The sequence below is a fragment of the Sus scrofa genome, chromosome 1 (genome assembly GCF_054392235.1).
Source record: "Sus scrofa isolate SSC_HxYL_T2T_F1_AM1 chromosome 1, Sscrofa_HxYL_maternal_Yorkshire_Landrace_v2.0, whole genome shotgun sequence".
Classification (NCBI taxonomy): domain Eukaryota; kingdom Metazoa; phylum Chordata; class Mammalia; order Artiodactyla; family Suidae; genus Sus; species Sus scrofa.
The window spans coordinates 137357893-137382254 of record NC_139383.1 but is presented as its reverse complement, the minus strand read 5'-3'; the positions used below and the strand labels follow the sequence as shown (position 1 = coordinate 137382254).

Here is a 24362-nt window from a genome sequence, read left to right as displayed (position 1 = left end):
GCGCAAGGGCAGCTGCTTAGACACCTCTCGCGGAGCCCCGGCGGGAGCGAGCGAGTGGGCCCAACCGAGCACAGTGCACTTCCGGGACGCGGCTCGCCTATCCCTTCCCTGCTTCCCGTACGCTCTCCGCAGCAGTTCTCTCAGCGGATAAAGTCTGGAGGAACCGCCCGTCCAGGAGGCCTGTGCGCGAGTAGAGAAAGGAATACGCGTTTCCTTGGTCGCCTGGTGAGGCTCTGGAGAAAGGTGCAACGGATATAGGGACCGGAGGTCCGCCGTGGAAATGATCCACGAACTGCTCTTGGCGCTGAGCGGATACCCAGGGTCCATTTTCACGTGGAACAAGCGGGGTGGCCTCCAGGTACAATCCGGCTCAGAGCGCGGGAACTAGCGAGCAGGGAATGGGTGGACCTGAGCCACTGCGTGGGGGAGGAGCCTTAGGGGGCGTGGCTTGCAGAGCTGAGGCGGGGGCGGGGGGGCGTGTCCTTGAGCAGGTAGCTGGAGGGCTGTGCCGGAGGGGCCTACCACGGTGTAAACACCTTGAGAGGTTTGGGCTACGCTGGGAAAAGGAGGGCAGACTCCTGAAAGGCCCTGCCTTGGGGAAGAGGAGGGAATCCAGGGCTGAGCCTAAGGATGAACTATCTGAATGAGAGTTGCTGGGGAACTGGATGTAAAAATGAGGGAGATGCTTTCTCCCATCTTCACACTTGCACTCTGTTTTAAGCTGTTTTGAAAATTTGTCCAAATACGTAGTATCTAACACAGAATACGACTTCAGTCAATTATTTTGAATGAAAAAGTGAATGAGGGTGTTTCCCTCTACTCCTTGACCAGGAAATTTCTTCTCCAGAAGAATTTGGAGGGAGGCCTTCATGTAACCAGGAATGTATGAGAAGGAGGGGCCATGTACTACATGTATTATCTCATTTAACTTCACAACCACCTATCTCCGTTTCACAGATTAACTCTGGTGTCAGGTATTAGGCAGTTAATAATTAGCAAACTTGGTCTTGAACCCAGATCTGTCTGGCTCCAGTATCTGAACCACTCTTCTTTTCTACTTATGCTTCCAGTAGTATTATCTAATCATCTCAACAACATAGCAAGTTAGGTATTGTTAGCCCCAGTTTACAAATGAGCAACTTGAAGCTCAGAGAACTTTATGGTGGCTTGTAGTTTTTGGGTTTTTTGTTTGTTTTGCTGCACACACCTCATCTGCTGCGTGTGGAAGTTCCTGGGCTAGAGATGAAGCCCATGCCACAGTTGCCACCTGCTTTACAGTTGCCGTAAGGTCGGATCCTTAACCTGCTGGACTGTAAGGTAACTTCCTATGGTGGCTAGTCTTGATAAGGCAGGATTTGAATCTATCTGTATACAAAGTCATGCCTGTGTCTATAAGAATTGGTAGTATAGGCTGTAAAGAAGCAGGAATATTACTCTCTTGGTCTATAAAACATAAATTAATCAGATTCCTTTTGTTGTTATTTATTTTTTACTACAAAACTAGGACAAGGCATATAGGAGAAGAATATTCAGGAAGCATGTATGTGTGCTTGATTGAAGTAGAAAGAGAGAACACACTATGGGAACAATAACAGCCTTTTTTTCTTATTTAAAATGTCTCAATTGGATATTTTCCTAAATTCTCAGATTTAAAGAGAGAATTTCACCTTCTCAGAAAAATTTTCTCAGACCACCTCTTTAAGAATATTCCTTATGCCATTATTTTGTTTTTTTTTAACGGTTTTTATTTTTTCCATTAGAGTTGGTTTATAGTGTTCTGTCAATTTCTACTATACAGCAAAGTGACCCAGTCACACACATATATATATATATATACATTCTTTTTCTCACATTATCCTCCATCATGCTCCATCATGGATACAGTTCCCTGTTCTGTACAGCAGGATCTCATTGCTTATGCATTCCAAATGCAATAGTTGGCATCTATTAACTCCAGACTCCCAGTCCATCCCACTCCCTCCCCCACCCCCTTGGCAGCCACAAGTCTGTTCTCCAAGTCCATGAGTTTCTTTTCTGTAGAAATATTCATTTGTGCCATATATTAGATTCCATATCTAAGTGATATCATATGGCATTTGCCTTTCTCTTTCTGACTTCACTTAGTGTGAGAGTCTCCAGTTCCATCCATGTTGCTGCAAATGGCATTATGTTGTTCTTGTTTATGGCTGAGCAGTATTCTGTTGTGTATATATACCACATTTTCTTAATCCATTCATCTGTTGATGGACATTTAGGTTGTTTCCTATTTTCTATCACAGTAACTTGTTTATTTCCCTTATAGGACATCACAGTTCATATTACTTATTGTTATTACTTATTGCTGTATAGTCTTTCTCTCACATTGACTGACCAGGGGGGCAAAGAAATAGTGGTCTTTTTCATATCAGGAGCACTTGGCACAATTTCTGCCACATAGTAGGTATGAAGATATTTGTGAAAAAAAGACCACCCCAAACAGCAAATATTTCATACTTTTTGCAGAACAGTGTTTTTCACATTTGAATGAAGGGAGAAATTGTCATGAATGTGCAATGTTGATAAAAATTGTTTTATCAACACATTAAGCCAGGTATAAACTTAAGCATATTGCTCTTAAACAACTATAAAATCTGTTATTTTGGAGTTTCCATTGTGGCTTAGCAGTAATGAACCCAACTAGGATCCATGATGACATGGGTTCCACCCCTGGCCTTGCTCAGTGGGTAGAGGATCTGGCGTTGCTGTGAGCTGTAGTGCAGGTCACAGACTCACGTCCTATCTGGCTTGGCTGTGGCTGTGGTATAGGCCAGTAGCTGTGGTTCTGATTCAATGCCTAGCCTGGGAACTTCCGTATTCTACAGGTGTAGCCCTAAAAAGACAAAAAAAAAAAAAAAAAAGAAAGAAAAAAAGCAGTTATTTTTACAAAGTAAATGAAACTACCAAGCCAATAAATTTAAATTGACATTAATCTAATGCAGCTTCTCAACCTTGGCACTATTGACATTTTGGACTGGATAGTTTTTTTTTTATTTGGTCTTCTCTAGGGGTGCACCCGCAATCTCATGGTTCCTAGTCGGATTCATTAACCACTGAGCCACGATGGAACTCCTTTTTTTTTTTGGACTGAATAATTTTTTGTTGTGGGCGCTGTTCTGTCCACTCTAGGATGTTTGGTGGCATCCATGACCTCTACTCACTAGATGCCAATAGTACCCCCTGAGTTGTAGCAATCAAAAATATCTCCAAACATTATCAAATGTCCCTTGGGGGCAAAATTGCCCCCATTAAGAACCAAGGATCTAATGTAACATATACTATTGTTTTGCTAAAACTAAATTGTCAATATTGAGTTTAATAGTAGAATGACTTTGCTGCAGTTCTGGCTCTTTATTTTCTATGTGACTTCAGTAACTCTAACGTAGAGAATATCTGTTCATATAAGTAGGTTGTATCAAAGGTACCAATAACTTTAAGGTGTTGTTTGCTCTTTCAGAATAACCAGACCTTGAACATGTCTAAGCTTGGCCAACATGAACTGCTCAAAATGCCAATTTAATATGGGTATCACTTAATATCTGAATAGAGCTGTCCTAATATTAAAAAGTTGCTGACATATAATTGAGCATTTGCTATGTTCTTGGCACATGTGATTTACATGTATTAATTAATTAATTATTTTATTTATTTATTTATTTGTCTTTTTGTCATTTCTTGGGCCGCTCTCGTGGCATATGGAGGTTCCCAGGCTAGGGGTCCAATCGGAGCTGTAGCCACCAGCCTATGCCAGAGCCACAGCAACGCCAGATCCGAGCCATGTCTGCAACCTACACCACAGCTCAAGGCAATTGCCGGTTCCTAGTCGGATTCATCAACTACTGTGCCACGATGGGAACTCCTGATTTACATGCATTAATTTATTTAATCCTCACAATTATCTCCACATTATAGGTATGAAAACTGAGGCACAGAGGGGTATTGCTTGCCTAAGATTTCAAGCAAATCAGAGACAACGCAGGGATTCAAACCCAGGCATTCTGGCTCCAAAGACCAGGTTTTTTTCTTTTTTTGGAGGGGGGGGCTTTTTAGGGCTGGATGTTCCCATCCCAGGCTAGGGGTCGAATCAGAGCTACAGCTGCCGGCCTACACCACTGCCACAACAATGCAGGATCCAAGCCTCAACCTATACCACAACTCATGGCAACGCTGGATTCTCAACCCACTGATCAAGGCCAGGGATAAAACCCACAACCTCATGGTTACTCATTGGATTCATTTTTGCTGTGCCACAAAGGGAACTCCCAAGACCAGGTTCTTGAGCACTAATCTTGTTACCTTTTTTTTTTTTCTTTTTAGGACCACAACTGTGGCATATGGAAGTTCCCAGGCTACAGGCCCAATCAGAGCTACAGCTGCCAACCTACACCACAGCTCACAGTGCTTGCAGGATCCTTAACCCACTAAGTCAGGTCAGGAATTGTGGATACTAATTGGGGTTCATCTCTGCTGAGCCACAACAGAAACTCCTATTACCTCTTAAATTATTCTCCTGAAGATAATATGGTTAACACTGTATCATTAAAATCTACATTAAATGATTCCTAATCAAATTATTGTGGAATCAGTAATAGAAAAATCCTTCTCTGCCTTTTTTTTTTTTAACCACATTTACTATCACACAAAGATGGAATCTATAAAATACAGTACTCGCAATATGGATGTGAAATATGCTAAGTTCCTTGGGGTAGTAAATGTATCTGATTTTGTTCACTATTTAATCTCAGAATGTTAGCACAGTGCCTGGGATAAGTAAACGTTCCTTAAAAGTTGGTTGTTTCTCCAAAGATATACAATGGCCAATAAAAAAAATAAAAGAATTGAATAAACAAAATGTGGCATTCACCTACAATGGAATATTTTTTTCAGCTTTAAAAAGAAATTCTAGGAATTCCCATTATGGTGCAGCAGAAACAAATCCGACTAGTAACCATGAGGTTGTGGGTTCAATCCCTGGCCTCACTCAGTAGGTTATGGATCTGGCATTGCTGTGGCTATGGTGTAGGCTGGCAGCTAAAGCTCCAATTTGACCCCTGCCTGGGAACCTGTATATGCTGTGGGCACAGCCCTAAAAAAAAAAAAGAAATTCTAACACAGGCTGCAACATGGATGAGCCTTGAAGACACTATACTAAGTGAGATAAGCCAGTCACAAAAGGATAGATGTTGTATGATTCCACTTATGGGAGATCATTAGGGCAGTCAAACTCAGAGAGACAAAAAGTAGAAGAGTGGTTGCCAGGGACTGGGGGAAGGGACAATGGGGAGGAAGTGTTGAATGGGTACGGAGTTTTAGTTTGGTAAGATGACAAAGTTCTGGAGATGGATGGTGGTGATGATTGTACAACAATGTGAATGCAGTTAAAAATGCTGTATAACTGAAACCAGTATTGTAACTCAACTATACTTCATTTAAGAAAAGAAAAAGTAATACATGCTTTCTGCCTTGGTGGAGGTGGACTTATTTTTGATGTACACCATTTTGTATTGTGAGAATTCTTTACCATGCATTACTGCCTATTTCAATAAATAACTAATTGCGTTGGGGTTGGGGAACAACTTCTTTGTTGTGGTTCTGAAACACTTTCATTATCCAGAATTTACCAATATTAAATGGGCATCTTGCGAAGGGAGACAGTAGTTCTAGCAGACAGCGAATAGCAAGCATCAGTGTTACTTAGCATTGTTTCTCTCCTGCAGGTGTCCCAGGACTTCCCATTTCTCCATCCCAGTGAAACTAGTGTCCTGAATCGACTCTGCCGTCTGGGCACAGACTACATTCGCTTCACCGAGTTCATTGAGCAGTACACAGGCCATGTGCAGCAGCAGGTAGATTCCTGTTCTCAGGGAATGTACACCTCCTGAGGGCAGGAGCTGTATAAGGCTTTCAGCGAATCCATTGGTAATTTATGTGATGCAAGTGTCAAGAAGTACGAATTTCTCATCACTGGAATTATTCACTTGAAGGCCAGATGACTGTACCTCAAACAAGAGGAAAATATACACGGGGACCAATTTAGGCAGATTGGTGTAAGAGAGAATACGCTTTGCCGGAGTGTTGGGAGACTTGATTAAATCAGTTCTAGTGGAGTTCCTGTCCTGGCGCAGTGGTTAACGAATCTGACTAGGAACCACGAGGTTTTGGGTTTGATCCCTGGCCTTGCTCAGTGGGTTAAGGATCTGGCGTTGCCGTGAGCTGTGGTGTAGGTTGCAGAGGCGGCTCAGATCCTGCATTGCTATGGCTCTGGCGGAGGCCAGCGGCTACAGCTCCACTTAGACCTCTAGCCTGGGAAACTCCATATGCCACGGGTGCGGCCCTAGAAAAGACAAAAAGACAAAAAAAAAGGTAAAATAAAAAATAAGTCCTAGCTGTACCAGATTTCCAGTTCCAGAGGTGAGAACAAAGCATTATTTCAAATTCCATTGCCACTCTGCCTCTGACTGCCTTAGTCATACTGTGGCAGGCAACAAAAATCTTCTCAGCTTTCATGTTTCTTATTATAAATAGTAGTTAAGGAGTTCCCGTCCTGGCGAAGCAGAAACAATCCAACTAGGAACCTTGAGATTGCAGTTCCATCCCTGGCCTTGGTCGGTGGGTTAAAAGAGGCGTTGCCGTGAGCTGTGGTTTAGGTTCCAGACATGGCTCATATCTGAAGTGGCTGTGGCTGTGGTGTGGGCCGGCAGCTGTAGCTCTGATTGGACCCTTAGCCTGCAAACCTGCATATGCCATGGGTGTGGCCCTAAAAAGCCAAAAAAAAAAAAAAAAAATTAAGATAAATAAAATGAAATAAATAGTGGTTAAATCAGAGAAGGTTCTTGGCATGTGGTGAACACTTAATAAATATTACCCATTAATATGAATTAATTGGAAGTCAGTGCTATGTAGTTAGACATCAGGAATTTGTGTCCTTTCCATCACTTACTGGCCATAGAATGCTTGGCAGTAACTGAGACTCAGTTTCCTTATCTATAAAACGGGAGTAATAGAGAGTATCTATCACATGGGATTTCAGGGATTAAACATGGTAATTCATTTAAAGTGCCTGGCAAATAGTAAACACTCAGATTTTTTTAAGAGAAATTTTAAAGTTCTCTTTTATTTATTTATTTACTTTTCCTTTTATGGCCAAACCTGTGGCATATGGAAGTTTTCAGGATAGGGGACGAATTCAAGCTGCAGCTGCAGGTCTCTGCTACAGCCACAGCAATACCAGATCTGAGTCGCATCTGTGACCTATGCCACAGCTTGTGGCAATACCGGATCCTTAACCCACTGAGCAAGGCCAGGGATCGAACCCATATCCTTATGAACACTATGTCAGGTTCTTAATCCACTGAGCCACTTCCAGTTCTCTTTTATTTTTAAGAGTCTGGAATTCTGTCAGTGGTAAGTAAGAAGATTGCTGAATTGTTTGATTCAATGTTGACTGTTTTCAGGGGAAAGAATGATTCTGGGTAAGTTTTTTTTTTTTTTTTTTTTTCTTTTTATGGCCACACCCATGGCATGTGGAAGTTCCTGGGCTAGGGATGAAATCAGAGCTGCAGCTGAGCTGCATCTGTTACCTACACCACAGCTTGTGGCAACACCAGATCCTTAACCCACTGAGCGAGGCCAGGGATCAAACCCACATCCCCATGGACACTGTGAGGGGTTCTTAACCTGCCGAGCCACAATAGGAACTCTGAAAGAGTGATTCTGGTTGAAGAGAAGGGCAGACTTCTAGAAAGGAAAAGGAAGAAGGCTTTTCTGAACAATTCAGTTACTACCATCTGGCCCCTGTTATATAAGACCATTGGTGGTAATCTGTGGGGCAAAGGATTTAGAGAATAATGCCTTATATTTTCATGTCTGGAGCAGAAATTCTGATTATCTCAGATTTTGTTGCAGAGAAAGTACACTAAACTAAACTTGAATCTAAGATCTAATCAGTGTCACTTTGCGATGAAGTTAGATTAATGAGAATACAGTGATCAAAGTTGGAACCTATATATGTATTAATATAGATGAAAAAGCCCCTAAATTTTAAGGTTTTGTATATAACACTTAAAAAAAAAATAACCTGTCCTATATTCATGTGACTATGCAGATCTGGTAAGTGAATTCCTGCTTTTCCAAATTCTAAAGATATCTGTAGTACCTCTACTTTTTGAAAAGTAAAAACATACTCACTTTCTTTTTCATTCTGTGATAAGTGGAGACATTCATTTCTCTGGAATGACACGAGATCAAAGCAAAATTGCCTGATTGTAAGCCAACCCTATAATCATTGCTGTTCTTATTATAACTGTGAACATTTATCTCCAGGAACTACTAGTATCCTTTGCAGCCTCCTCTGGCTCCACTCTGCCTTATAACCCCTGAGCCCAAGCTTCTTACCACATTTGTGACTCAGTTCTACCACCACCAGAGCCTGATCACCCAAAATCAGTTAATAGCCCAAAAGGCTAGTCATCATGGACTCTATAGATAACTGTTAACTACAATTCCCCCACATAGAAGAAGAATGCTCCTACAAAAAACTGTAGCTTTGGAGTTTCCCAGTGGCTCAGTAGGTTAAGGATCCACCTTTTTTATTGCTGAGGCTCAGGTTGCTACTGTGGTGCAGGTTTGATCCTTGGCCCCGGAACTTCCTTATGCCATGGGTGAGGCCAAAAAAAAAAAAAAAAAAACCAAAAAAAAACAAAAAACAAAAAACAACAAAAAAAAAACCGCCGAAACAAAACTTCAGCTTTCTTGAAAGGTAAGCCATTTTTTCTAAATAGCCTCTTGGTGAGCATCTAACAATTCCCTGTGTTGGCTCTCAGATTCATGTTTTTGATGAATCTCTATGCCAGGCAAGAGAAGGGTTATTAGAAGAGAATTGAGGTCATTTTATTTATTCATTAAATATTTACCAACTGTTCAAAGAACTGTGCGAGGAATGCAAAGATGAGTAACATGTGGGCCCTCACTTCATGAAGCTCCTGGTCTAGTGAGAGGACAGATAAACAAAAGTACAATTCTAGCAGTAAATAGAGGTGCAGTGAAAGCAACAAAGGGGAGCTGTTAATTCCCTAGGAAGGGTTAAAAGGGCCTTGCAGGGAGAAGATGCTTGCATTGGGTCCTGCAGGAATAGTAAGTATTTATCACAAAGATGAGCCCTCAGTTATAAGTAGAATACGCTCAAATTCACAGGAGTGGGAGATAGAAGCAAGGCACAACAGGTGAGCTGAGAGTGGTCTGGAAATGAGCATGTGAAGTTGGAAGCAGTGAAAGATAATTTTGGAAAGAGGGTCAGGGCCTGAATGCAGGAATCACCGTAAGCCATGGAGGGGAATTTAAAGGTTATTCTGGGACAAGAGGAAGCCACCAAAGGGACTTAAGCCAGAGGCTGTAAGGTTAGAATTGAGTTGTTGAAAAACCTCCGCTGAATATGGAGTAATACCTTGTTTGTAATATCTGAACCACTTGGAAAATTAAAACATTATCACATTTTAAAAGATCAGGAGTTCCTGTTATGGTGCAGTGGGTTAAGAATCTGAATGCAAATTGGCACAACATTGTAAATCAACTATAATTTTTTAAAAAGGAGAAGAATTAAAAAAAAAAAAAAGACTCCAACTGCAGCAGCTTGGAGTTTGAACCCCGGCCTGGTGTAGTGGGTTAAAGGCATTGCAGGTTAAATCCAAGCAGCTGTGGCTCGGATTTGATCCCTGGCCCGAGAACGCAGCTGTGATTAAATAAATAAGTAAATAAATAAAAGACCAGGACTCAAAATCTTTCTCTTCAGTCAAGTTTTCCTCTTTTCGAAGTACTGCTTTGATAGGGAATTATTTAAGCAAAACAAAAACAAAACATGCTATTAATAAAGGATAATGTCTTCCTCGGGCTTCAGGGTCTGAGTTGAAAAGTTGACTTCTTTTTGTTTGATTTCAGGATCACCATCCATCTCAGCAGGGCCAAGGTGGGTTACACGGAATCTACCTTAGAGCCTTCTGCACGGGGCTGGATTCAGTTTTGCAGCCTTATCGCCAAGCACTGCTTGATTTGGAACAAGAGGTGAGAGGAGAAATGGGAAGCAACACCTCTGGGACAGCAGAAAGGGTCCTGTTCTGGATTTGAAATGCCCTTGGATATAGTCGGGTAGTTAAGAGTGAGCTGTTTTCTGTGTGGCTGGTGGGTACAGTGTGTGCTCTGTGATTGCCTAAGCCCTGATCAAAGGACGTGCAGACCACGGCAAAGGATCTCGGTGAGTTTAGAAGGAAGAGCCTTTGTTTCGGTTTTATTATCACCTGAAATTCAGAAGGAGCAATCTTCTCTAAATGATCAATTCTCTGTTGCCTAAAACAAACCTTAAGCCTACTCTCAGATTCCCTTCCAGTCTTCATGTTGAAATAGATTTGAGATCTTTTATATAGAGTCCTAATCAATGTTTTTTGTTGCAGTTCCTGGCTGACCCGCATCTCTCCATATCACACATCAATTACTCCTTAGATCAGGTGTGTTGCCCAGGTAACAAAATGCTTTGGAATCTGTTGTTAGAATAATCTTACTGTTTTTGACAACTTGTTCCCTTCTGGATTCAGAGCCCAGGATTTGATATTTTGTATGCTTTCCTGGATCCCAACTGTTTGAAAAGCTCCAAGTTTAGTAAAAACTTACTTTGTGATGTTAGTGCTATAGCTTGGCCTCAGTGTTAACAGTTACGCTAACCGCAGAGAACTGGTTCTGTCTGCCATTCTCTTTGTGCCTGCAGCCAACCCCCATATCAGATTGTCTTAGGGTACTGGACCTGGGCTGTTCAGTGATTGCCTTCTTTATGTTAAGTGGGACTGTTTAGAAACAAAGGCTTTTCCTGAGTTAATTGTTTTTCCTTGCATTTGATTATATACCATCCTAATTATTCTCTACTTTGCAGTTCCAGCTCCTTTTCCCTTCTGTAATGGTTGTAGTAGAACAAATTAAAAGTCAAAAGGTGAGAACTTTCCATTTTTCTTTTGCTTGCATAAGCACCAATGGGATACTGTATTTAATTTTCCTTTACATTCTTTTTTTTTTTTTTTTGCTTTTTCAGGGCTGCAAGTGCAGCATATAGAAGTTCCCAGTCCAGGGGTCTAATTGGAGCTGCAGCTGTCGGCTTTCCACATCAAGGTGAGATCTGAGCCGCATCTGTATCCCTATACCACAGCTCACAGCAATGGCTACTAGTCAGGTTCTTAACCCAGTGAGCCACAAAGGGAACTCCCTACATTTTTTTTTGAGACCCTAGTTTTCAGTAGTTTTTAACTTATTTCTTTATTCATTCAACAATATCATGCTTGGGTATCAGGAATGCAAAAATAAGTTATGACCCAGCCTTTAAGCACCTTCTGGGTCCAGACGGTGAGGGAAATGATAATAGATGTACCCAAGAATGCTGCTGGGTAAGAGAATAATGTTGTGGATACTTGGAGGTGAGAGCTTTGTACACTAAGGATTTAGAACTACTGGACACAGATCTAGAAGAAAAGCATAAAAGTTACTCCTTAGAATGAAAAAAGGTGGTAGATTTATCATTAGGGTGCTGGTAGTTTTCTGACAATTATTTAATCATTGATGAAAGCCAGATGTTTATTTATTAGTTAGATATGCCTTTTCTTTTCTTTCTTTCTTTCTTTTTTTTTTAAATGGCTGCACCCTCAGCACATGGAAGTTCTTGGGTCAGAGATTGAATCTGAGCCATAGCTGTGGCAATGCCAGATCTTTTTAACCCACTGCACAGAGCTGGGGATCAAACCTGGACCTCCACAGCCACTGGAGCCACTGCAGTTGGATTCTTAGCCCACTGTGGCACAGTCAGAACTCTTAATATATGCCTGTTCTCATCACAAGTTTTTATCATATGCATTGAAAATTAGGGTCTCCAGTGTCCAGAGAGTATCTTTTCTGGCAGAATTAATAACTCTGAGATGCTTTGAGATTTGGGGAGGGGAGGTGGGATGGGGGGCACGCCCACGGCATGCAGGAGTTCCTGGACCAGGATCAAACACTTGCCACAACAGCAACCCAAACCTATGCAGTGACAATGCCAGATCCTTAAGCTGCTGTGCTACATGTGAACTCCTGATGCTTTTATATTAGAAGAAAATCTGCTAGTTTGTAATTGGACTAGAGAAGACAGATTAAACATGTTTAGTTCATTCATGTTTTTAAGCTGTTACAGTTGTGCCTTAGCTTATTAGGAGTGTTCACTTGAATATAACTAGTTACCCAGTTAGTTTGTCAGATGGCTACTTCATTTTTTTCTTGTATAAATCTAGAAACTTACACTCTGCTGTGTTCATCCTGTGCCAGCCAAGCCAGTGGGGCAGGGGTGGGGGATGCTCTTTAGCCTGACAAAGCTGATTGCCCTCATCAAGTAACATGGAGCTTTTATTGTGCACTAGCTGCATACCAAGCACTGTGCTAAGTGCTTCACATACAGTCAGTCCTCTGAGGAATCAGATAGATTAAGGAATGTGCACAGGGTCACACAGCTGGTAGTAAACGGTAGAGCTGGGCTATAAAACCCACAGCCATCTGTGGGGACTATGCTCTTAACCTCTCTACTAAACCAGCTCCCAGAATTGGAGGCGGCTTTCTAGGTAAGTGGAGTTAGTGTTAGCGTCCGTGCATTGCTGCACATCCCAGTTGAATTTGAACTTCCATTGGCCACAGGAAGGAGAATAGTAAATAAATAGGGAGATTGCAGATGCGTGAAGCTTCGTTCCTGCTAGGAAGGTGGTAGGAAGCTGAGTGCTAAGGCCCAAAAAAACAGGTAGTCAAGAACACAGGCTGTGGGTGAGAACAGGGGTGAATGCATTGGCCCCAAGGGATCCTTTTAGAGTAATGGAAATGTTGTAAAACTGGATTATGGTGTTGATTGCACAATGCTACAAATTTACTCAAAACTGTTGAAAGTACACTCAAAATGGGTGAATTTTCTGGTGTGTAAATTATACCTCAGTAAGGTGGTTTTTTAAGAAAGAAAGAAAAGTATATACCTTATAAGAAAGCTGAATTAGGCTTTAATCTGAAGAGCTCTCTTTACCTCTTTGCTTGGAATTTCAACTCTCTATGATATTCCTTTCCCTAGTGTGGTAATTCCCAAACTTCACTGTGGATTAGAATGATCTGGGGCAGACTGTTAAAACCAGATCGCTGGGCCCTACCCCAGGGATTCTGATTCAGCAGGTCCAAGAAGTTGCATTTCTTACCAGTTTCCAGGTGATGCTGCTGCTGCTGGGGGGATGGGGTGGGTGGAGGGTCCCTACTTTGAGAACAACTATCGTGATGTTTCAATTTATAATAAGAAATGTGTATATTTGGTCTTTGTCCCATTTCTGTCACAGAACTCTTAAAACTCAGAATTTCCTAAGTAATGACAGCAATAAAGGTATCTTGATAGTTACAACAAATCCCTATCTACTATAGCTGAGTTTGTTAATGAGGTAACTTTTGGAGAGCACCTAAGTATGGGGGTGGTTGCCAAAGGAACCAACCATGTGATTGGAGGGTTGGTCCTTCCAATCCCACCATCTCCCCACCCCGCCCCGCCCACACAACCCCTCCAGGGAGAGGAGGGGCGGGGCAGAGGGCAGAGAGCCGGAACTGGAGTTCAATCAACAGTGGCCAGTGATTAAATCAACCATGTTGCCTGTGTAGTGAAGGCTCCATAAAAACCTGAGAGGACAGGGTTCGCAGAGCTTCCAGGTTGGTGAAGTGCAATTACTCCACGTGCCCCTAGGCAGGCAGAAGCTCCTTTGTCTGCGACCCCACCCTTTGTATCCTTTTGTCTGGGTGTTGCTTTAGTGTCCTTTGTAAGAAATGGGTAATCTAGTGAGTAATGGGCTTCCTGAGCTTGTGATTGGTATTGAAAGTGGAGGACCTGCTTGGCTACTGAACCTTTAACCTGTGGAATCTGAGGCTGTCTCTGGGTAGATGGTATCAGAGATGAGTTGGATTTAGGACTGGCCGTGTGAGGAAACCTCTCAAACACTGGAATTGGAGTCAGAATCAAAAGGATGTATAGTTCTTATGAGAAAATTTATTCCCATTCTCTGCTGGATTGTGCCCTCCGGGTTGAATATAGGATAAGAGTTTGTGCTGTACGAACTATCAAAATGGAATCTAGTTTGACAAGGCTGTGTCTTCCCCAGATTCATGGGTGTCAGATCCTGGAAACAGTATACAAACACAGCTGTGGAGGTTTGCCTCCTGTTCGCAGTGCACTAGAAAAGTAAGTCATGGCTTCATTGGGGTTGGGAGGAGGGTGGATGGTCAAGGGACCTGACTTTGTACATGTTTTATTTTCGAGTATGTCAGGTTTCCCTCTAGGGAAGGTTATGACTAGGATGGAAAAGCCCCATGAGCAGAGGAGCCCTTGTAATCCTTATGGTGGCTTAGTAATTGCAAAAAGAGGGTTATAAAGTGTTGAGTGTCAAAGCTATGATCCAGCTGCCTAGAGGCAATCCTTTTTCATTTTGGGATTTCATTATCCTTGGAGAATTTCCATTACAGGAGCTGGAATATACTTAGCTATGTCTAAACGTGTATTTTAAGTAGCTTTATAATCCCATAATGCCACTCTTAAGAATCTTATCCCAACAACGTTCAAAACAAGAAGAGAACCATATGCATAATCATTATTCATTGCAATGCTGTCTACTGCATCAAGAAATTAGAAAATTACCAGCTGTCGAAGAAAGCTAAGTAGATATAATAGACTGTACATAATAGACTGTAAACAAGTAAATTTATAAATCGTATAACAGTATGTAAAAATATTTTTAATAATACTGAAAAAAGGATACAAAATTATATGTCTTATGATTACACTTGTATTAAATATAGTGGAATGGGATCAAAGAAAATTTGTTTGACCTTCCTCTTTCCCTCATCCTCCTCATTTTTAAAAAAGAGGATGTGGCATTAATTGCAAAATTGGGATTGATGATCTCTGAGGCCTCTCCCAACTCTTAAAATCTCCGCTTTCACCACTGGACAGGTAAATTCTCTGAAAAGCAGGAAACTATCTAGAACATGTCTTAACAAGTTAATTCTCTTATTGTGGGGTTTTTTGTTCTTATGAATTGCATTTTGACTGTAGAAAATAGAGACATGCACAGAGAAGAAATATAAATCACTTCTAATCTAATCATTCCCTTGAGATATTCAATTTTAACTTTTGGTGTATATCTTTAGTTTCTCTCTGTGTAAATATATGTGGTTTTATGAATAAAATATAAAATCTTATATAATAATGTTATGTACATGTTTGTTACCTGTTTGCAGAGACCAAATTTTACAGCCCACATAAATGGCTTCCCATTTGATTTTGATTTTCATAATGATTTTTATTTTTTCCATTAAAGCTGGTTTACAGTGTTCTGTCAATTTTCTACCCTACAGCAAGGTGACCCAGTCACTCACACACACACACACACACACACACACACACACACACACACACACACACACACATACATTCTCTTTCTCACATTATCCTCCACCATGCTCCATCACAAGTGACTAGATATAGTTTCCAGTGCTCTTCAGCAGGATTTCGTTGCTTATCCTGATTTTTTTTTTAAAGAGAGATTCCATTCAGTTAGCACACTACAAATAGCAGCTTCAAGCGCTTATGGTTTCTACAAAAAGTTGAATGAACAGTACAGTAAACATGTGTATCCTTTATTTTCACCAGTTATTAACATTTTGCCCCATTGGATTTATCTTTCTCCTTCTCAATGAACTGCGAAATACATATATAAAGTAAATTATACACACATAACTTGCATGCACATGATTTTTTTTTTTTGCTGAATCATTTGAAAGTCGTCACAAATATTATAATGCTTAACCCCTAAATACTTTTAGCTTGTATCTCTTGAGAAAAACGGCATTCTCTTATGTAACCTCAATACCATATTACACCCAAGAAAGTTAGCATTAATTCAGTAATATTCAAAATATATCTGAATTTCCCCCGTTGTCCCCCCAAAGTCCTTCATAGCCATTCTTTTTTGTGACCAGTAGCCAGTCAGTGTCACATACTGCATTTAGTTGTCATGTCTTTTTCAGTCTCCTTTTTTTATTGTCGTGGTGTTTGTTTTGTTTTTTGGCTGTGCCCATGGCATGCAGAATTTCCTAGGCTGGGGATAAAACCCGAGCAGTGACAACACCAGATCCCTTAACTGCTAAGCTACTAGGGAACTCCTTAGTCTTGAATTTGCAACAGTCCCCTTACTTCCTTTTTTTTTTTTTTTTAATTTAAAGCATGCCCTCTGTGCCATTGCCTCTGCCCTCTAATTGGACTTCTAAGGCTCTTGCTTTCCTCTCCCCTCAGGATCCTGGCCGTGTGTCATGGGGTTATGTATAAGCAACTCTCAGCCTGGATGCTACATGGGCTTCTCTTGGACCAGCATGAAGAGTTCTTTATCAAACAGGGTCCGTCTTCCGGTAATGTCAGTGCCCAGCCAGAAGAGGATGAGGAGGATCTGGGTATTGGGGGACTGACAGGAAAACAGTTGAGAGAACTCCAGGACTTGGTGAGAGCACAGCAAGAGGCTTAGCATACTCCTGCCAGGTGTCAGAAAAGTCTATGCCAGATGACCTTTGGTGACCCACCCCCTGCCCCCAGCTCATCATAGCCTGGGCACCTTCCATAAATTCTTTATGCCATAAATTCTTTAGATATAAACACTGGCTTTATCTTGGCTTAGTACTTAATGCCTAGCAATGTGAGACTACAAAATAGAAAATATATGTGTGGGGTTCCTTTTGTTTCTCCTTTTCCTGGTATATGCATTTAAGAGGTTAATAAGTCTTATCTCTTTAGGTAGTCTTATAGCTACCCAGAGCTTTAAAATGCAGTTTGAAATTTTGATTAGACTCCCCAAAGTCCTATATTGTTCTTGTACATTCATCCATTCATTTATCCTGTTACAACATTTTATTGAATGTTGGTTATGTGCCAGGCACTGTTGTAGATGCCACAGCTGCATAAATAGATAAAAGGTAGTAGGCCCTGTTCCTTAGAGAGCTTATAGTTTGGTGGAAGATATGGTAAACAGCAGTATTACAGTGTACTCAGTGCTCTAGAAAGAGTAAATAGTCTGGGAACATAGTCTTAGCATAACTGGAGAACACTTTTCAGTGCAAAGAGTTTGCGGGGGTGGTCAAGAAATGTTCCAGGCAGAAGAAAGGATGGTGTAAAGTATAGAAGCCATGACGGTGACACTGAAGCACAAACAATTTGAGAACCATGGATCTAGAGCCCATGAAGCCCCAGATACACACCACTCAATCCCACAGGCTCCTCCCATTCCCTGGCTTGCTTCTGATGTGACCTATATCCAGCTCCATCCTGGAACTCCATGTCCATGAAGGACATGTCTCATTTGGGGAACCATTAGTAATTCAGAAATGGTCAAGTAAATAAAGGCTGAAATAAAGAGTCCTGACCAGTAGTGTTGAAGAGTATGGGGAAGAGTAAAGAGGCTTGAGAGATGGTTAGGAGGAGGGACAGGTGGGTCATAGTGATTGGATGTGGGTCCAAAGGAAAGGATCAAGGATGATAGCCAAGTCTCTGCCTTCAGGAGAAGGCAAGTAGTGATGCTAAGGAATGTGGATGGCTGGTGTTGGAGAAAGAAGATGGACCTGTTGGGTTTGAGGTACTTGTAGGAAATGATCAGTGAGCTGAGCCTGGAGCTCATGAGAGCAATCTAGCTTAAAGATTTAGGAGTCATCAGCATATATAGGTTTTTAATCTAGGGTCCATAGATGATACAAATTGTCTGGAAGGTCTATAGCTTTTTAAAATTGCAGAGAGTCTATGATGCAAAAAGAGTAAAAATAACTATTATGTGGAGTTCCCATTGTGGTGCAGCAGAAACGAATCCAACTAGTAACCATGAGATTGAGGGTTCGATCCCTGGCCTTGCTCAGTGGCTCAGATCCTGTGCTGCTGTGGCTGTGGTGCAGGACGGCAGCTGTAGCTCCAATTGGACCCCTAGCCTGGGAACCTCCATATGCTGCGGGTTCAGCCCTAAAAAGAAAAAAAAAATCTATTATGATGTTCAGTTCAGCCACAGAGGACGATTTAATTGTCTAGGAAAAGTGTGGAGAGCGAGAGAAAAAGCAGGTCTGGGATAAGTGCCCTGAGGAACACCAGCACAGAAGTCCAGGGTGATTAGCAGAGGTCAGAGTCAGGAGTTCCAGGTTGGAGCTAGATATGGGTCACATCAGAAGCAAGCCAGGGAATGGGAGGAGCCTGTGGGATTGAGTGGTGTGTATCTGGGGCTTCATGGGCTCTAGATCCATGGTTCTCAAATTGTTTGTGCTTCAGTGTCACCTTGAGAGCTTGTTAAAACACAGACCACTAGGTCTTGTGCCCTAGATTTTCTGTAGATTTGGGGAGGGGTTTGGAAATTTGCATTTCTAACAACTCCCAGGTAAAGCCAATGGTGCTGGTCCAGGAGCCTCAATTTGAGAACCATTTGGCTAAATGACTTAGGCTAGTTTAAGGAACTGGGCAGAGCAGACTTATGTGCAAAATAATAAAATCATAGACATGCAGACCTGGAAGAACACAAAGACTAATTAGTCCATGGTAACAAGTAAGGAGACTAGGTTCTAGATCTACTGTACATGATTTTACACAGTAATCAAGGCAATATAAGGACTAAAATCCTATTGTTAATGAAACCATTGCTGTTTCCACCGTGCTGTCTTGCTGCCTAAAAATGAAATACATCTCTCTAACACTGGTAATTCAACAATTATGCAACTTCAGATCTAAAGTCCCTGCTTCTAGACACATAAATCATGGGATGGGAGAGCTGCTGGATGCTTTCTTGTTTCTCCTTTCTCACTTCATACATCATCTCTGATAATGGATTATTTCCTTGGCCAGCGCCTGATAGAGGAAGAGAACATGCTGGCACCGTCCCTAAAGCAGTTTTCTCTGCGAGTGGAGATTCTGCCATCCTACATTCCAGTGAGGGTTGCTGAAAAAATCCTGTTTGTTGGAGAATCCGTCCAGATGTTTGAGAATCAAAATGTAAACCTAACGAGGAAAGGTAGGGATCTCCTTGCCCCATGGACCCCGTTCCTCAGAGGACCTTCTTACTTGAAATCTTGGGCCCCAGAGTCAGCGTGAGCAGAGTGACCTTTATATTCTGAGATTTCAAGCCAGCCCTGAGTGGCATGCCCGCCTGAGCAGCCACACCTCAGGGATGGGATCACCACGCCTGCACACGTCCCGCTTCCTTTGACCTGCCTCCTGTTTTGCAGGATCCATTTTGAAAGACCAGGAGGACACCTTTGCTGCAGAGCTGCACCGTCTCAAGCAGCAGCCTCTCTTCAGCCTGGTGGACTTTGAGCAGGTGGTGGATCGCATACGCAGCACCGTGGCGGAGGTTTGTCTTTCTCAGTGTATTCTCTGGGGAATGAAATAGACGAGTTCCCCAGAAATTGAGTACTTGACTTTTGCTTCTTCTTGATGTGACTAGAACTAAGCTTGGAGGGAATGGTTTGAAAGAGTTGCAAGTAGAAAGTAGAAAATTAAAAGCATTCTCTTTCTTTTGAATAATAGAGGCAGAACTGCCATTGCCTTTTCACACCCGACAGGAGTTTGATAGTTAATTAGTTACTTGAGGACTTCTCGTGGCTCAGCAGGTTAAGAATAAACTCAGGTCGCTGCTGTGGTGCAGGTTTATCTCTGCCAGGGAACTTCCACATACTACAGGTGTGGCCAAAAAAGAAAAATTACTTAGTTGAATAAAGGAAGATTTTGGTTTCATTCAGACAGTCAGCATTTAGCGTTTGTGTAGTTGGCAGTGACTCCAGGGAAGCAGCTGATTCTGGCTAAATTAGTGCCTTACATTTTAGAATGGCTCAATTACATATTCTTTAATTAATGGATATGATAACCTTATGAGGAAGGCAGAACAATATTTTTTCCATTCTTACAAATTCAAAAAATAGAAAGCTAATTTGTCTGGTGTCATGTGGTATGTAACTCCTAGTTCAGTGTTCTTAAGTGAATTATGTTACATCCACCAACTTAAATTGTGACCAGTAATTTTTCAAATGCGTGGGCATATGTTCTGTGGTTTATAGTGAAATGTAACGCACAGGTGTGTGATAATGTGAAATGAGATCTTTTGTTAGTTGTGTCGTTAACTGTGTTAGTGGTTTTCAACTCCTGCTCTGAATAGAATGATGTGGGGAAATCTGAAAACATGCACTTGCACCAAATCCTTACCTCCAGAGCTTCTGACTCTTCAGGAGGGAGTTTACTAGTAGGTACTTATATTTATATGGCCAACCAACCAACAAACCTATGCGGTGATTTTAAAGCATAGTGAGTGCACTAGGACTGGTGTCTAGAATTTCTAAGAGGATTAGCATCAAATATGCTCATGTCAGAAGCACAGTAATTGATCCTGAATATGACTTCCTTTTCCGATCACTGTCTGAAAAATTCCTAAGGCATTGGAGACAGAGCTATGTTGTAGACATAGAATATTAGATCTCAAGGTGACCTTGAAGTATCCCTTGATTTGATTCCTAATGGGCAGGTAAATATCTAACCTACCCAGAATACATTTTTCTGTCCATTCACAATTTCAGGACACTGCCCCGCCTCCATCTATAGCCATGGCAGCTGTTATCCAAGGGGCTGGTGCCTTCCTTTCTTGTGTTTTTAATGCCCAAACCCATGGCATGTGGAAGTTCCAGGCCAGAGACTGAATCCTAGCTGCAGCTGTGACCTATGTCACGTTGAACCTGTGCCTCCACAGCGACCCAAACTGCTGCAGTTGGATTCTTAAACCACTGCGCTGCAGTAGGAACTCCCCTTTCATCTTATTGCCTCTACTTCTGTTCTTTTATCATTTTTGTGGTAACTTTTTTTTTTTTGCTTTTCAGGGCTGCACCCTTGGCATATGGAAGTTCCCAGGCTAGAGGTCAAATCAGAGCTGTAGCTGCTGACATATACCACAACAATGCCAGATCCAAGCCATGTCTATGACCTACACGCAGCTTACGGCAACACTGGATCCTTAACCCATTGAGCAAGGCCAGGAACCAAACCCTCATCCTAGGGTACTAGTCTGGTTTGTAACCCGCTGAGCCACAACAGGAACTCCTTGTGATAACTCTTTGGGAAATATAATTAATGAAGGAAAGTAAAATTGTGTTGAATGGATAACATAAAATTTCAAAATTGTCATTTTCTTGTGAAATTTTAAAACACACATAGTGCTCAAAATTATATTTCTTATTTGTAAAAATGATAGACAAAGAAATGAAACTTGGTGGGGGGAGGATCAAGATGGCAGAGGAGCAAGACATTGCTTACTCACCTTCTCCCACAAACACACTAAAAAAAGACATCTACCTGTGGAATGATTTGCATAGAACATCTACTGGCACAAGAACTTAAACCTCCAAAAAGGGCAAGAAACCCTCCACATAACTGGGTAAAACAAAAGAAGAAAAAAGATTAAAAAAAGGAATCTGGATGGGACTAGTACTCCTGAGAGGGAGTGGTTAAAGAGAAAAGGAACCCGCACCCTAGGAAGGCACCTAACCGAAAGGGAGATCATCTAAGACGGAGGGAACTCAATGTTGCTGAGAAAAGCGCAACAGCTGGACTGAGGAGGGCGAAGCAAAGTGAGAGCCACACAGATCATCTGCACCACTGCCCCAGAAGCCACAGCCTGAGATGCTCGGGCAGGGGCTGGGCTCTGAGACTCAGTCTTTAGAGGTCAATTCTGGGGAGGGGACTGGGATTGGCTGTCTGGGGAGACAGCCCGAGGGGCCAGGGAGCAGCAGTGCCATGGGCTAGGGAACAAAATGCCACACCTGAGGGAACCCGGGAGGAGGTCAGGGCCCGCAGGAGAAGCAAGGTGTCATTGTTGGAGAGGGCACGAGGAGGAGGGACAGACTGCCACAGGAATCTCTTTCCTTGCACATGCTTGGACTCTCAGAAGGCAGGGCACCTCTGGTGCAGGCTGTGGGTTGCGAGCAGCCACTTGCTTAGGCTGTGGGAGACCAGGTGCCTCTTGTGTGGGCTACGGGCAGTAGGGACACCAGTCATCTCAGAAACCAGAGGGTCTGCCACCACTAGGGGTCTGTGAACAGCCTCCGTCTATGGCCCCAGTCACCTCAGAGGTCAGCAAAAAAGAGGGCACTGCAACTGACCACCACCTGTTGTTGCTCTCATTCCACTGGGAACACACCACCCCTACTGCTGCCACTGCCAAACACTCCGGGCAGTGCCCACACATGGCCTGATCACTATCCCTTCCCAAGACCCTGCAACTAGGTGCAGCCTGTGCAGTACCTCCTGTGTGGGCCAAGTGGGACAGGGTGCTTCTTGCATGGACTACAGGTGGCAGTGGCAAACCACCACAGTTATCTCTGACTCCAGAGGTAGGCACTGCCCACCACCACTAGGGTCCGTGAATAAGAACCGCTTGTGGCCCCAGTCACCTTAGAAGGCACCACAGAGGAGGGCATTGTGACTGAACACCACCTGTTGTTGCTCTCACTCTCCTGGGAATTCACACACCCTGCCACTGTCACTGCCAAATGCTCTGGGCACCATCTAAATGTTCCTGAGGTTCATTACCACTTCCCAGGGCCTTGCAACTAGGAATTACCTGTGCCGCCTTCCTACAGGTCCTTGCTACTGTCAAGAACCCAGCAACTGGCCTGACTACTAGCCCTGCGCATTGCCTCCTTCTCTCAGGAAACACACTCAGGGGGATAATAGCCTGCTCATACCAAAGAAAGAGGCAGCAAATATCCAAATTCCCATGCCAAAAATAAATAGTAACCCCCCCACACACAAAATACAAAGGGGTGCTCTTGCATAGAAATAGCCCAAGACTACAGTAGTTGGTTTTCCTAAACTCACAGAAAAAGAAAAATATAAGTGAAGTGAAGAAGGTCAGGAACCATTCCCAGTTAAAAGATCAGGAGAATTCACCTGAAGCAGCAAACCATGAAACAGACCTCTGCAGTCTAATCGACACTGAGTTCAAAAGGGAAAATAATGAAAATACTGAAGGAATTAAGGGTAATTATGAAGGAATTAAGAGCAGTTATAAACAGTAATGCAGATTACTTTAGAAAGGAACTGGAAAATATGAGAAGCCAAGAAAAATCAGAAAATTCATTTGCAGAGACACAAACTCAGTTAAAGGCACTAAAGAGCAGAATGAATAATGCAGAGGAACAAATTAGTGACTTGGAAGATAAAGTAATGGAAATCACCCAATCAGGACAGCTGACAGAAAACCAAATGAAAAAACATGAAAGCAATATAAAGGATCTATGGAATAATATAAAGTGAGGCAATCTGTGCATAACAGGAATTCCATAAGGAGAAGAAAAAGAAGGGATTAAAAATATATTTGAAGAAATCATATGTGAAAATTTTGCAAATCTAAAGGAAACAGAAATAAAAGGTATCCAAATTGGAAGTGAAGAGGTTAAATTGTCACTGTATGCAGATGACATATTACTATAGATAGAAAATCCTAAGGACTCCATACAAAAACTACTTGAACTGGTCAACAAATTTTACAAAGTAGCAGGATACAAGATTAACATTCAGAAATAAGTTGCGTTTCTGTATACTAACAGTGAAATATTAGAAAAGTAATACAAAAATACAATAACTTTTAAAATCACACCCAAAAAAATCAAATACCTAGGAATAAACCTAAGGCAGTGAAAGACTTATATGCTGAGAACTATAAAACATTAATCAAGAAAAATAAAGAGGATTCAAAGAAATGGAAAGATATCCCATGCTCCTGGGTTGGAAGAATTAACTTCATAAAAATGGCCATACTATCCAAAGCAATCTACAGATTCAGTGCAATCCCCATCAAATTACCCATGGCATTTTTTACAGAACTACAACAAACATTCCAAAAATTTATATGGAACCATAAAAGACCCAGAATCACCAAAGAATTCTTGAGGAACAAAAATCAAGCCAGAGACATAATTCTCCCAGACTTCAGGCAGTATTACAAAGCCATGGTAATCAAGACAGTGTGGTACTGGTGGAATACTACTCAGCCATAAAAAAAGAACAAAATAATGCCCTTTGCAGTAACATGGACGGAACTAGAGACTTTCATGCTAAGTGAAGTCAGAAAAAGACAAATACCATATGATATCACTTATGTCTGGAATCCAGTATACTGTGTTAATTTTTTGTGTTAATGAACCTTTTCACAGAAAAGAAATTCATGCACTTGGAGAACAGACTTGTGGTAGCCAAG

At 42.0% G+C, this 24362-nt stretch overlaps 1 protein-coding gene across 7 annotated transcripts in view; it reads left to right on the top strand.

Moving 5' to 3' along the window:
- Positions 1 to 18: 18 nt before the first annotated feature.
- Positions 19 to 24362, top strand: part of TUBGCP4 (tubulin gamma complex component 4) — a 54620-nt gene continuing 30276 nt past the window's right edge. For 3 of the 7 annotated variants that reach the window (XM_001926011.8, XM_021096979.2, XM_084972425.1), the window contains exons 1-9: positions 19 to 358; positions 5754 to 5882; positions 9970 to 10092; positions 10479 to 10532; positions 10952 to 11008; positions 14211 to 14290; positions 16400 to 16601; positions 18968 to 19133; positions 19348 to 19472. In XM_001926011.8, coding sequence (XP_001926046.5) covers positions 281 to 358; positions 5754 to 5882; positions 9970 to 10092; positions 10479 to 10532; positions 10952 to 11008; positions 14211 to 14290; positions 16400 to 16601; positions 18968 to 19133; positions 19348 to 19472 — 1014 coding nt within the window. In that variant the 5' untranslated portion in view covers positions 19 to 280. Of the gene's footprint in view, positions 359 to 5753; positions 5883 to 9969; positions 10093 to 10478; positions 10546 to 10951; positions 11009 to 14210; positions 14291 to 16399; positions 16602 to 18967; positions 19134 to 19347; positions 19473 to 24362 lie in introns of all 7 variants that reach the window. The other 4 variants (XM_084972443.1, XM_084972440.1, XM_084972437.1 and 1 more) reach the window with 2 other exon arrangements.